General features: G+C 53.6%; 1 protein-coding gene across 6 annotated transcripts in view; it reads left to right on the top strand.

Annotated features, from left to right (window-relative positions):
* The window catches only part of SNPH (syntaphilin), a 40778-nt gene extending 26391 nt beyond the window's left edge, over positions 1-14387 (top strand). For 2 of the 6 annotated variants that reach the window (XM_053574442.1, XM_053574443.1), the window contains 4 exons: positions 785-1441; positions 2000-2206; positions 6317-6466; positions 9665-14387. In XM_053574442.1, coding sequence (XP_053430417.1) covers positions 1260-1441; positions 2000-2206; positions 6317-6466; positions 9665-10847 — 1722 coding nt within the window. In that variant the 5' untranslated portion in view covers positions 785-1259 and the 3' untranslated portion in view covers positions 10848-14387. The remainder of the gene's footprint in view (positions 1-784; positions 1442-1999; positions 2207-6316; positions 6467-9664) is intronic. The other 4 variants (XM_053574445.1, XM_053574446.1, XM_053574444.1 and 1 more) reach the window with 3 other exon arrangements.
* The last annotated feature ends 85 nt before the right edge of the window (positions 14388-14472 follow it).

The raw sequence follows: 14472 nt of genomic DNA, 5'->3' as shown, positions 1-14472 counted from the left end.
TCTCTATGGCTCAGATTCTTTATCTGTAAAAGGGGACTAATCACAGCGCTTCTTCATAGGGCTGTTGGGAGGAGTCAATGGTGTAATGTACGTAAAGTCCTTGGCACAGGGCTGGTGTGGGGCTCGGTGAGCGCTTCTTTCCCAGCATGGGGGGAGGTCCAGGGCATGACATTCTCAGCCTAGTCTTCTGTAGCAAGGCTTTTGTCCTCAGTCGCTGCTGTCAGCATGGAAGGAGGGAACGGAGGTCTGTGGAGCTGGCACAGGACCAGCACATTGGCTGCAAAGAGCCCGGGCCCCTCTCCCTCAAACCCCAGGAGCTCTGGGGTGTTGTCCAGCATAGTCTTCTCATTACAACAGCCAAAATCCATCCAGTATGGGACTTCTCCCCTCCTAAAACACCAGTAGGTGCCCTCGGGGTCCAGGCCTCCAGGAAAGTGGCCCAAGGACTCCTAGGTGGGAGCCAGAGGGCCTGAGTCTACTTACCACTTAGCCAGAGGGTTTCTCCACCCACTGGGACCCTTCTACCCCTGAGGGCTTCTGTTTCTACTCATCTGCTTCAAGCTTGTGCTCTAAGTTCCTGGGATATGCCAAGATCAGCATGCACGTTTGCACAGACGGGTGCAGGAGGGCCTGGTGGCATGGGCACGCTGACTGAGCACGTTCACTGAGACCTATGTGGCACGTCTTGGGATGGCAAGGGCATGGTACCTTTTCATGTTTGTGTGTATCCATATGTCTTTTTATATGTGTGCTGGTATGTTGGTCTGTCTTGTCTCCCATATAGACGGGAAGCCCTGAACCACGCGCCAACTGGGAAGGTGATGGTTGACGAGACCAGTCCATCCTAATTTGGGGTTCCTGGTCCTGCTCCAGGAGTCCTCCAGACTACAGCCTCCACCAAGGAGGGAGGACTGGACAGCAAGGGGGTGGTAGTATCAATGTCAGGGACCTGGGGAAGAAGCAGGCCTGGCTTGTAGAGTAGAAGACTCAGTGCTGGCCAGTGTACAGGAGACCTTGCCCCTGCAGCCTCCATACCTCAGACCAGGCCCTGGCTCTCCCTGGGTGCACTCACTCATCTAAGGACGCTAGGTTGGACTGATAATTTCTCACCACCTCTGAGGATCTGACAATTGTGATTTTAAGTTGGGAGGTGGGAACCTGTACACCAGCCCCATTCAATTCATTGGTGGAGTCAGCTGTGGCCTGCTAGGCCCTCGCCAGGTCCTGGGGTGTCCTGCCGAAGGGTGAGAGGAGAAGCCATGCCAGGCAGCGGCCCCAGCGAGAGGATGACATGGCCCGGCCCGGCCTTCCCCACGGCACCCCCAAACCGTCCTCTCTCCTCAGCCCCGGGGACACCGCCCATCCCGCCCCTTACCCGGACCCGCAGCCTCATGGCCATGTCCCTGCCCGGGAGTAAAAGGGCCTCTGCTGGATCCCGCAGGTAAGTCTCCCCCTTGCCCAGATCCTTGGCTTCAGTTGGTGGGAGGAGGGGGTATTCCTGTCTCTACCTAGCACTAATTTGCAGTGTGTCTTTGAGGAAATCTGGAGGGTTTAAGGGCTCAAATGACACAGTGGATATGAAAGTTCTCTGAAGGCGTAAACCACTGGATTCCTATTAGACTTGGTCTCATCTGTATTGTTTGATTTTCACAATTGCTGGAAGAAAGTTGTACAGTTGTCTACTCAAGCTCACTTGGCCTCCCCTGATTTTCATTCCCATGGGCCTTCTGTATGCCCCATTCTTCTCCACCTTTCTCAGTCCTTCCAGAGTTCTCCTTCCCTGGGTTTGGGAGATCCTGGAAGTTGAGGACCCTTCATAAAGGCAGATGGGCCCCCACCCTTGGTCTGTGGTCCTGCCCAGCCTCTGTTCTTTCCCCTGGGGAGCCAGGAGGACCAGCCTCATTCTGGTTTTCCATCTTGATTTCCACTGTCTATTCTGTCGCCCCCATCTGTGCTTCCCCCTCTCTCCCTGCTTCTCTCCCCGGCGGTGACCCCGAAGTGGGGGCCCTTTGGGCCGCAGCGGCCTGGCAGTGTTCGCCCAGTGTCCGCAGCTGCCCACCAGCCAGAACGAGCACCTGCCTCTTCTTCCTGCCTCCAGGCGCACCTCTCCACCTGTGAGCGTGCGGGATGCCTACGGCACCTCTTCCCTCAGCAGTAGCAGCAACTCAGGCTCCTGCAAGGGGAGCGACAGCAGCCCCACGCCAAGGTAATCAGCCCCTCCCCTCCTGTGGGGCTGTGCTGGCTAGGAGTTTGGTGACCCTGGGGTGAGGCACACTGGGGAGCTGCATGGTGTTCTGACCATCTCTGACCCCAGCACACTCATTGGCTGTGCGACCTATCCTCTCTGAGAGTCCGCTCCTAGCTGACAGTGGTTTAAACAAACTGGCAGTGATGCTTTCAGAACAAGAAGCCAGAGGTAAGCAGCTCCCTAAAGTGTCAAGAACCCCGCCGCCTCTCTTTCTGCTATACCATCCTTTGTGTGCAGCTTTTGTCCTCGTCATCACAAGATGGCTCTTGTACTTCCAGGCATCAGCTCAGCCATATAAAGGACCAAAAATTGGCAGCACCCATATCTCAGTGGGTAGGGTGCCGGCCACGTACACTGAAGCTGGCAGGTTTGAGCCCAGCCAGGACCTGCCAAACAACGACAACTGCCACAACAACAACAACAGAATAGCCAGGTGTTGTGGGTGTCTGTAGTCCCAGCTGCTTGGGAGGCTGAGGCAAGAGAATCACTTAAGCCCAAGAGTTAGAGGTTGCCGTGAGTTGTGACAACACGGCACTATACCCAGGGCGACAAGCTTGAGACTCTGTCTCAAAAAAAAAAAAAAAAAGGAAAAGAAAGGACCAAAAACCCTCAAAGGTTTTTTCTGAACCTAGGAAGCAGAAAATTCTGCCAACACCTTGCTGGCTGGAACAGGGTCATGTGGCTAACTCTAGCTACAGGGCCAGTTAGTGCAGAGTTAGTGTTTTCCCAGTACAGTGCCATCCCAAACAAAACGGGGGCTCTGGAAAGAAGACAGGATGGTCTTGGGAGGCATATAGCCATGTCTGCCTTCTTGTGCTTCTCAGGGGGACACTCTGAGAGCAGCCCAGGTGGAGCTAGTTTGGAAGGAGGTGAAGTGTGTTACAAGTGTGGCAGATGCCAACTCATGCTGACCAAGAGTCCCAAAGCAGGATCAAGCTGGAGAGGCAGGTGACAGGTCCTTGAAGAAGGGAGAGCTGTCATGGCAGCCCTCATTTCTGTTTCCCCACCACTGAGATACTAGTGGGAGATTGGGGAGTGTGGGTTTTGGATTCAGCCACTTCCTATCCCTGAGTCTCCATGTCCTTATCTGTAAAGTGGAGCTGCTGAAGGGGCTTCAGCGAGCTGATATCTGCGTACTATCCACACATCCTATATGGCTGACAATAACTGCCCTTGGCCTGGTCTGACTAAATGGTTGTGTACCAGAAAAGACCAGGAGATGTCCAGCTCCCATGGCTGGGGTACCTCTCAGGAAGGCTTGTCTTGCCTCTTCCAGCTGAGAGGATGTCATGCGTATGACCTGATATCTGGAGCTACTGATATCTGGAGCTACCAGCATTTCTCAGTCTTCTACCATAACACGCATGATGGGTGACACTTGAGTGCAGAACCCATGCCCCAACATCCTGGCCATAACTCCACCCAGAGCCTGGGGACATAAAGTGATGCGTATATAATTGGAAATTTTAACATTTTTTCATTAGTAACGTTTTTGTTTTTAGAGACAGAATCTCTCTATGTGGCCCCAGGTAGAGTGCTGTGGCATCACAGCTCACAGCAACCTCAAACTCTTGGGCTTAAGCAATTCTCTTGCCTCAGCCTCCCAAGTAGCTGGGACTACATGTGCCCACTACAACGCCCCGCTATTTTTGGTTGCAGTTGTCATTGTTGTTTAGCAGGCCCGGGCCCCGCTCGAACCCACTAGCCCCGGTATATGTGACCAGTGCCCTATTCACTGAGCTATGGGCACCGAGCCTGTAACATATTTTTATAACATATCTCATAACTAGTCTGTAAGGGCAATCTCAGCCCCAAGACTCTGAACCGCTTCCATGTGAGGGTCTTCTTTTGCCCACCACAAGGGTTCCTGCCCCTAGGTGAGTGGTGGAGCCTCAGTCAGGGCCTCAATGCAAACAGCCAGGCTTTCCAAGGTAGGAACAACTGAGGATCATGCATTAAAGCATATTTTTTTTTCTTGAATTAAAAATGTATACACATTTTAAGAAAGGAAAACACTGTATTAATAAAATTTTAATACATAAGTCATGTTTAACTTCTGCAATTATAAGAAATACAAGGTACAATATTCAAGATCACAGTCATCATTGATATTAGTATTACAAATTCAGTACAATTTTTTCTTTCTTAAAATGGGTATACATTTTTTGGCGCACGTTCTGGATGTGTGTATATATATATATTTTTAAAGATAGAACTAGTGACTAAAAATATACGAATGTTAAATGTTGGAAAAAAATACTCATAAAAGCAAATGGAAAAAGTTAAAATAGTTATTTCCTCTCTAATCCTTTCTGATTCCTACTAGTTTGACTAATCTTGGTTCCTCCACTACCACCACCCACTCCACCACCAGGCATGACTTTACTCATCACAGGTCTGTGCCCCTCTAGCCAAAGTTCTTGCAGAGTAGGAGGATGAGTGCAGGACTAATGTGTGAGCTTCAGGGTGACCTGTGTAGCTGGCTTTTCATTTGGAGAGAGATTTCTTAAACCAGAGGGGGAACCCCAAACTCTATAACTATGCCACTCCTTTGCCCCTTGCTGGGCAGAAAACAGTCCTGCCTGAGTTAAACTTAGAGACCACAAGATGGTACATGAAAGAAAACAAGTTCTCCTTTCCTTCTTTCTACTTCTATTACCCCTTTCTCTTCAACAGTTTACCATTTACAGATACTTTTTCCTCAGTCAGTATTAGACAGCTTCCACACAACTTTAAAAACCATCTCCACCTTGGCTGTTTCAGCAAACAGGCCTCACCATGGCCTGTCTTTTCCAGGCCCATAAATGGTCATTGCCACTCCCTAAGCCTAAGGGTCCCTATCCTCTAAAGGACCAGAGTTGGATCTCAGCAAGGCTTGGGTCTCTAGCTGTGGAACAAGAAGCCAGGCTGGTTTAAGCCAAGACCCAGGAAGATTTCTTTATAGCAGAACAACCAGAGTGAGGAAGCTGTGAGTAGAGGCAGCCTGTTGTAGAAGTGCCGCCTAGTCAGAATTGGGGTGCTCCTTTTCCTTGGGAAAGGCTTGGCCCTGCCTTCCTGACTGGGACCTGACAGCCCTCTGGGTGGAAATTTCTCCTCCTTAGCACTGACGGGGCCAGGGTGCCACATACGCCCAAGACTGGTGCCACCCTGTGCTGGGAGCAATGCACACCCAACCTGCTGACCCCTCAGAGTTCTGCTATCGACAAGTCCATGCCCAGAGCTAGTACTAGGTGTTGATGTGTGTCCCCAGATGACAGGCATGTGAATGTGTGCACCTGTGCTCGGGCTGGTGTCCGAGGATATGTGAATGCCCAGGAATGTAGCAGGATGGTGGGGATGTGTAGGCACAGGAGTCCCCACATGTGTGGGTGTGCAGGTGCAAAAGGAATGGGAATCAGCATACTCCGATATGCACTCTCAGTACGTGTATGTACATGTGCACACTCACGTGTGCACAGGCATGGGTGAGGAGACTGTGCCCACATACACGTGCCTGCTTTCTTTGTGCCCAGGCTGTGAGGGCTCTCGGCATCAGAGAGGAGAGCTCTCCCTCCACTCTGGGAGACGTTTCCTCCTCTACCATGGTGAGTCCTTGTCCACCATGCAGACCTAAGTCCACCCCTCTGACCCCAGCTGCTTGCCTTAAAACTCATTCTCTGGGTTAGGAGACTGAGTTCTGGGGGACATGGCTGGGACTGTCTGTGGGGCCAGCAGCTCCCTCTGAAAGATGAAGACAGACCCTACTGCCAGGGCAGCTGTAAGAATTGACAGGACTGGTCAGGCGTTTGGCATGGCTCACACACATGCTCTTGTATGTCTCCCCACCCTAACTAGAGGAACCCTGAGCCCCCCACCCTGATGCTCACTCACAAGAGCTTTACTAAAACTCATCTTCCAGAAGGCTGGGTATTCCCATGGCCACACAGACCCTGTGCAGGTGTCCTGGTTTGGAAGTGTCTCCTGGTAAGGGGACAAAGATGGTTAGGCTGGCTTGCCCTTGTTCCCTGGAAGCCCAGCATCTGTGCCTTGCCTGACCTGTGCCTCCCTAAGGATGGCGTCCCTTTGCAGGCGCTCCATGAAGTACATGCTGTGCAGCGACAACCATGGCATCAAGCCCCCCACCCCGGAGCAGTACCTCACTCCACTGCAGCAGAAGGAAGTATGCATCCGGCACCTGAGGGCCCGGCTGAAGGACACGCAGGACCGGCTCCAAGACCGGTGAGCGAGTGACCAGGACATCCTTGGGGACAAGCTGCCAACTTTGCCCTCAGAGGAACCAGGGCCTGGGGTTCTTTGGGGAAGGAGGAGTAGTTTGGGGCTTCCCAGCATCTCCTGTTCCCTCCTTCCCAGCAAAGCCTCATCTGAACCTGTTTGCAGACACCCTTCCCCACCTTCTTACTTTGATTGCTCCAGGTGACTGTTGGGGGCCAGGCCGGGAGTGGTTTCTCTTGTGAGAGTCTGTCCTGTCAGACCATCCCCATCCCACCCCCACCCCGTAGCAGTTCTCTCCAGCTTCAGCCTGGGAAGCCCCTGTTGGCCCTTTCTTTCTTTCTTTTTTTTTTTTTTTTTTTTTTGTAGAGTCAGAGTTTCACTTTACTGCCCTCGGTAGAGTACCGTGACATCACACAGCTCACAGCAACCTCCAACTCCTGGGCTTAGGCGATTCCCTTGCCTCAGCCTCCCAAGCAGCTGAGACTACAGGCGCCCACCACAACGCCCAACTATTTTTTGCAGTTTGGCCGGGCCGGGTTTGAACCCGCCACCCTGGGTACATGGGGTTGGCGCCCCACCCACTGAGCCACAGGCGCCGCCCTGTTGGCTCCTTCTTATCCCTAGCTCCTGTCTGGGGAGTCGGAGCACGGGGAGAAACAACCCTTTATCCCTCCTGTGCTTCCTCCAGAGTGAGTCTCCAAGGAACTCTTCCCCCTAGTTCAGGCCCCAGAAGTCGTCGTCCTCATCTACTTCCTGCTTCCAGCTGATGTAAGACCATGAGAAACCTTTCACCAGGCTCCCAGGGGTCTCCCAGGAGCCCCACAGGCCCATCTGAGCTCCTTCTCAAGACTACAGGGGTATTCAATCCTCTACAAGTAGAGGCCCTCTACTTCCCCAGCTGGGCCTCCTAAAATTCTGAGATTACAAGTGTAAGCCACCATGCCTGGCCCCTACTAAACATTTATACTACCTCAAAAACAAACCCCATCTCCATTAGCACAATCCCTGCCCCATTTCTCTTCATCCACCCCATTTCCTAGAAATCACACATTTTTCTGTCTCTATAGATTTGTCTGCTCTGGAGATTTCATATAAATAGGATCATAAAGTATGCGTCCATGACCACATCATTCTTGATCAGAGCTCTGCCAAGCAGCCAATCCAGTTGGGACTTGCTATGGTTTTCAAGCTGCAGAAGGGTTCAGGTGGCATTCTATGACCTCGTCATAGAGCCGGGATTGCTATTTTTCCTTCCCCTCATCTTCCTAATGATGCTGGGGTTCTGCTTGGCCTTTTGCATGAACGTCCGCAGGGAACAGATGGCCCATCTCTCAGCTTCCTTCCAGGGCCAGCCCTGTGGCTCAGAGCAGACCTGTGTGGTTTGGGCAGGATGCCGTCATGGGCGTGCCCACACCTCAACTCCCTGCTCACTCTCTGCCCATGGCTCCCACAGGATCCTGTGGCAGCTCCTTACGTGCTGTGCTATCACACCCCTCACGCTCTGTGTATTGGGTTTCATGCCTGTACTTCCTACTGCGGTCTGCCTCCTACTCCTCAAAGACGCCACGTGCTTTTACACCTCTGTGTTGCCTTATCCTGCATCCCTGCTACCTGTGATGGCCTGCCCCCATCTTGCTTCCCTTCAGGACCCAGTTCAGATGTGGTGCCCTGTGACTTACTGAGGCATAGGCAGGGCTAGAAGCTACAGCCTCTGGAAACTGGCTGGTTCCAAGGAGAGGGAGCCAGGGAGAACAGAGCCGAGCAGCTCAGTTCCTTCTTTCAAACTCACTCTGCCTCCCAGGGCAAGGCATGAGCAAGGACTGAGCATGAGAGGCCAGGAGGGTTACCCCAGAGCGAGCCCCCACCCTGAGGCGGATGAGTGAAGAACAAGTATTTTCCCATTCCTGTTCCCATGTCTGTTATTGCCACTATGAGCACTTCCATCTGGCACTGCTTCCTTCCCCTTCCAGGTGACACCCTTGCTGACTTTGTGCCCACTGTAGCCCCTCAGTCTCAGTCCCTTGAGCATATAGAGGAACGAGATTCCCAGGCCCATTTCCTGCATGGAATTTCCAATCCGACTTTGAAAATCGTGGGGTGCTCACTCTCCTGGGCTCATAGACCTCGAGTGTTAGCCATGCCATTTGTAGATTTAATTTCCATGGATATAAGCTTTTGGCTGAGAGACTGCCTGTGGGCTGTATCACTAGGAAGTGTGCTGGAGAAAGAGTGCCTAGGAGAGGATTTTAAGTCTCGTGGATGATTTTCTTCTTTTCTCACTACTTTTAGTCTGCCACCATTCAGCCTAGCTCTGGTTTTACGTATAGATTTGATGGGATGTTTTTCTAACTCACCTCCCTCCCTCCCTCCACTGTACCCCATGGATTCATCTGTGATGCAAGGGTTTGAAAAAGCCTGAGCATTTCTGAACAAGAGTCTTCTGATCGTCCTGTTTGCCTGGAGCTTGCCCCTTCTTTCAGGAATAACTCTGTGCCTTTCTCATCCATCTTTTCAGCCTTTCCTCTTAACAGTAGATACAGAGAAGAAACTTCTAGCGCAGAAAAGAGAGCCACTCTGTTCTGCTTTATCCACCACTTCGCATCCCTTCACTTGAGGGGGATGATATAAAATTTTCAGCTCCCCCCCAAACATTGGAGACAAGATGGTCACTTCTCTCAGAAAAACAAAGCTGTCCACAACCCTCTCCATAGAGGTCTTTTCCCAAATGTCCCTTCATTTAAAATTTTCACAGCTTGCTTGGGTAGGAGGCCACATCCCTTTCTATAGAGCAGAGATTTTCTATCTAGTTTTTGTTTTTTATGTTAAGATTTTATTAGGTTTTTATAGCAGCTTCTTTTATAATGAAGACTCTTTGTTGTCTCTACTCTAGATGAAGTATTTAAACACCGAGAGTCATCTGCATTTCAGCTTCTAGTGGGTGGAAATGTGGGCTGTGTCTCCTATTGACATTTTTTTCTCCCTCCCAGATGAGGGCATCTCCTGACTTGAACCTTAGGTGCCTCCCCCCACCCACATTTGCTTCTCCCTGTGGAATGAAAAGAAAGGGAAACAAGGTGTTAGTCCTTTGATCTGGTCTCAGCTCTGAGCAGGAGCACAGGGCCTTTCATCCTTGAAGACACTATCCTTGGTGGTGGTGACAGACTGGGCAGGCTGTGAGCCTGTGTGTGTCTCCTCTGCCCACAGGGACACCGAGATCGATGACCTAAAGACGCAGCTGTCACGCATGCAGGAGGACTGGATCGAGGAGGAGTGCCACCGTGTGGAGGCCCAGCTAGCCTTGAAGGAGGCCCGCAAGGAGATCAAGCAGCTCAAGCAGGTCATCGACACTGTCAAGAACAACCTGATTGACAAGGACAAGGGGCTGCAGAAGTACTTTGTGGATATCAACATCCAGAACAAAAAGCTGGAGACGCTGCTGCACAGCATGGAGGTGGCCCAGAACGGCATAGCCAAGGAGGACGGTACCGGGGAGTCGGCGGGTGGGTCCCCCGCCCGTTCCCTCACTCGGAGTTCCACCTATACCAAGCTGAGTGACCCAGCTGTCTGTGGTGACCACCAGCCCGGTGACCCCACTAACTCGTCAGCCGAGGATGGGGCTGACAGTGGCTATGTGGCAGCTGATGACACACTGAGCAGGACAGATGCACTGGAGGCCAGCAGCCTGCTGTCATCAGGGGTGGACTGTGGCCCTGAGGAGGCCTCACTGCACAGCTCCTTTGGCCCAGGCCCCCGCTTCCCTGCCAGCAATACCTACGAGAAGCTACTGTGTGGCATGGAGGCCGGGGTGCAGGCCAGCTGCATGCAGGAGCGGGCCATCCAGACAGACTTTGTGCAGTACCAGCCTGACCTGGACACCATCCTGGAGAAAGTGACCCAGGCCCAGGTCTGTGGGACAGTCCCTGAGTCGGGGGACAGGCACTCAGAGCCAATCCCTCTCCCCTCCAGACCCAGAGACCCCAACTCAGCCGTGGTGGTGACAGTGGGTGATGAGCTTGATGCCCCGGAGCCCATCACCCACGGACCCACCCCACAGCAGCCTGGTGCCAACCCCAACCCTGGGCAGTCGGTGAGCGTGGTGTGCCCCTTGGACGAGGAGGAAGAGGCAGCTGCAGCTGCAGCCGAGAAGGAGCCCAAGAGCTACTGGAGCCGTCACTACATTGTGGATCTGCTGGCTGTGGTGGTGCCAGCTGTGCCCACGGTGGCCTGGCTTTGCCGCTCACAGCGGCGCCAGGGCCAGCCCATCTACAACATCAGCTCCCTGCTGCGGGGCTGCTGCACCGTGGCCTTGCACTCCATCCGCAGGATCAGCTGCCGCTCGCTGAGCCAGGCTGGCCCGAGCTCAGCAGGTGGCAGCTCCCAACTCTGAGGAGCTCTCCCACCCCCAGGCAGCAGCTTCTGTGGCCTGACCACTGATTGTAGGGATGCTGTTCTCCCTGTCATCTGTCCCTATGGAGCATCATGTTATTTATTTAGTTTTGGGTGTGGAACTGTTTGTTTGTGTTCTGTTTTGTTTTTGTTTTGTTTTTTTCCAGGATATTTAACAGTGTCAGGGCAGGAGTAGGGGTTGGGGAAAGGCATCCCAAAACTTCAGAGAGAAGGGAGACCAAAGGCAGGTGGTACACCGACTGGACAAACCACAGAGGGAAGAAGGTGAGGGTCCCCCAGCCTGGTCCCTCTGTTCACCTGGCCCCAGCTCAGGAAGTCTCTTGCTATGTTCATCTGGGGAAGCTGGGCTTGCCTTGCCCTGCCCACCAGAGCCCCTCCATCCTGTCTAGGGCCCTGCTCACCCCATGCCTTCTCTTTTCAGCCACCTTGCCCTCAGCCCAGGCTTCTGGGCCAGTATTATCTCCTCAGCTGGAGGCAGGTATGGCCCAAAGTGCAGATCACTGACCCAGGACTCAGAGCAGGGTCTGGACCACTGCGCCTGGGCTGGAGCTCCAGCCTCCCCAGACTGCTCCGACCTTGAGATTCAGAAGCACAGTCAAGGCTGCAGGCTGGAGGAAAGACGGTGCTGGGGCATGAGGTGGCAGAGGGCAGGGTGGGTTCAGTGTCTGTGTTCATCCCAAGCCGTCCTTGTAATCCACTTCCTCTTGGCACTGCTGGGTGTGTCAGGTGGTTCTTCCCATGAGAGAGCTAAGCCCGGCAAGCTCAGCAGTGGGACCACTTCCCTGAGCCCCAGTACATAAGGAGAAGGCAGGGGTGGGGAACCCAGAGGGCTCCAGCCTTCTGAGGTCAGGCCATCTCCTGTCTCATCTGCAGTCTGGGAGGCGGAGCAGGACCCAGGAATCCTTAGCTTGTGGGAAAAGCCACAGGCCATGACCGCCCCTGCTTGCCCTAAATTTCTCTGGGGGCCTCAGGCCCAACTTCTGCTTTGCACTATGTTCACTTGGGGCTTGCTTCTCAGCCATCCCAGGGGTTCCAGTGAGGTGGCCACTTGCTTTCTGGGATGAGAGTTCCTATATCTTAGACCTATCTGCCTCCAGAGGAGGGTGGGGAATTCTGACAGGAGAATTCCCAGACAGGGTATTGAAGCCATGATGTTCTTCCAGGCCAAAGCAGGGTGCCCTGGGATGTGCTTCCCAGGCAGGGGTGTGGCAGGGCGGGCAGGTACCCTGCAGCCTGCCCACTCCCAGCCCAAAGCCAGTCACCCTGAGAAGGCTCACTGACCCCTACTCCTTCCCTGGGACCACATCTGAGTCCCCCAGCAAAGCTGCTGACATTTTTATTACCAATACTGTTTTACAAAGTAAACCTCACTTCTCTTCCTCTGTAGGGGCTACATGCATCTGGCCATCCCACTCACTCTTTAGAGGTTATACCCCTATTTGGGGATTTGGTGGGACCCTGTGTCTTACTCAGCCCTCTGGTCTAAGGGCCACTCTGGTTCTCTGCCAAGGTCTCTCGCCCTTACCCCCGATGCTCTAGCAGCCATTGCCTGACTCCTGAGCTCTGCCCTTCTGCTCTGTGCCCTTCAGTCCAGGGTACCTGCATGCACTGGAAGTGGGTGCCCAGCCCAGCCACGGGGGCGAGAGGCCCCTCTGCCTTGCGCTTTGTGCCTCCAAAGTCCCCCCCCCCTCCTCGTTTGGGGCCTCAGACCAGCCATCCTTTGTGAAGCACCCCCACTCCCAACCCCAGCCGAACCAAACCCAGATGCCTGGAGCCTGGCTGGGGCTGCCCCAGAGGACACTGGGCTTAACAGCACTGAGGGGGACAGTGGACAAAATCAATCCAAAGCCAAGCCGGGACTGACCACGGACCCAGCCTCTTGTGCCATGTACTCATGGAGCTACATAGTGTCTCCTTAGAAATAGTCCAAGCTTTGCTGAGAAAATAAATGTATGAACTATATTTGACAACATAAAATCTATATATTTTTCACCACTGGAATTTAGTCAAGCTTTGTAGCCCCTCTGCTCCTGTTGTCCATGTCTTGCATCTGTGGCCTTCCTGTTGTGTCTTGTATTTTGGTGGACATGGGAAGGGTGGGGGCCCTAGTCTAGACTGTCCTGCTGCTGAAGAAGTCACTTGTGCAAGGGCGGTTGGGCCCAAGGCCCATGCAGGGGGTGAGTGGGCCTGGCTGCTGCCCACTACTCCTGCTGGCCCCAGATCCATGTGGCTCTCCAGGGGTTCCTAGCACACAGTGTGGAGGATTTTCTCTTTTGGGGATTCCCTGGGGCTTCTGATGGGCTTTTCTTCTTGATAGTGGAAGAAACAGCTCACCACCCAGGCCTGCACAGGCCCTGTGACCATGCTGGCTGGTGGCCCTGGCCCGGCTCTTGAGAGTGTGTGCTCAGTATCCTGCATCTATGCAAAGGTGCGGGCTGCCTGTGTGGCCCCAGGGCGGGGAGGCACGGGGGCCTGCTGGCTCAGGCTCCAAGCCCTGATGAGGCAGGGCACGGAATGTGGGCTGGGGGAGGCTGGGGCCTGGGGTCTGGGGTGCGTGTCCTCCAAAACTCCCTTCTTCCCTCCTGCTTAATGCCTCCTGCTGCTGGGCTGACCTTTCCTCCTGCCAGGCTGACCTTTCCTCCTGCCCTTAGCTTCTGAAGCAGAAGTCTTTGGGGGGCTCCTTCTCCCAAGCCTCTGGCCGGAACTGATTAGGTCCTGAGAAATGATATCCCCGCAACCACCTTCTGAAACTGCTGGTCTCTTGGATGGAGTCCAGTGGCCAGAAGCGGCTTCTCCTGAGTTCTAACGCTCAGGTCAGAGCAGCCCTGCTGCCCCTCTGGTCCGGGCTCTGGCAGGAATTGGGAGTTGGGGCCCAGAATTCTGCATAGAGAGCTGGCCTTGAGCAGAGTTTATTACAAATATCTCCTGAAGGGATAACTTAGCTTTTCACTTGAAACGCCCTTCCCAACTGCCACTAGCACAGGGGTATCTGACAGAACTTTGGGGAGGGGTGGGGCAAAACATAAAGTTCCGGGGCCTCTGCCCAGTCAACTCACAACCCCTCTCTGACCTGAGGGGATGTTGCAAACTGGTCACAGTGCACTCAGATATTAGGCCATCCCCTTGACAGGGGATTCAGGGGAAGGGGGTTGGGAGGGGTCTTGGCTCTTGTCTTCTTTGTCCTTTTGTTCAGACAGAGTTGTACCTGCAGCAGTCAACTCTGAATTAAAGCATGAAAACACACAGAGACCCTTGGCCTGTTTTCTTTATACTGTGTTGTTTTTCTAATGGGGGTGATGAGGGGCTCAAACTGTCTAACACTCACATGGGAGAAGCCAAGCGGGCAGTGATCTCTCACGTAGAGGGAAGCGGGGAGCTGCGTGTGGCTCAGCCCACCATACTCTGCTGTGTGTGTATGTGGGGCACTCCACTGCCCTTCTGGGGTCAGGCACAGAGTCTGGAACCACCTCTCCCCAACCCCAGGTGTCAGACCCCACCAGGCCCAGTAAGTACATCAAATTTCATCCTCCCCAACACCCCCTGAAGTGGGTTCTCCTGCCCACCTTGCAGATGCAGAAGCAGCCACAATTACATAGTGGGGTTCC

This window comes from Nycticebus coucang, chromosome 21, assembly GCF_027406575.1.
Source record: "Nycticebus coucang isolate mNycCou1 chromosome 21, mNycCou1.pri, whole genome shotgun sequence".
NCBI lineage: Eukaryota > Metazoa > Chordata > Mammalia > Primates > Lorisidae > Nycticebus > Nycticebus coucang.
This window is presented reverse-complemented; position numbering and strand designations above follow the sequence as displayed.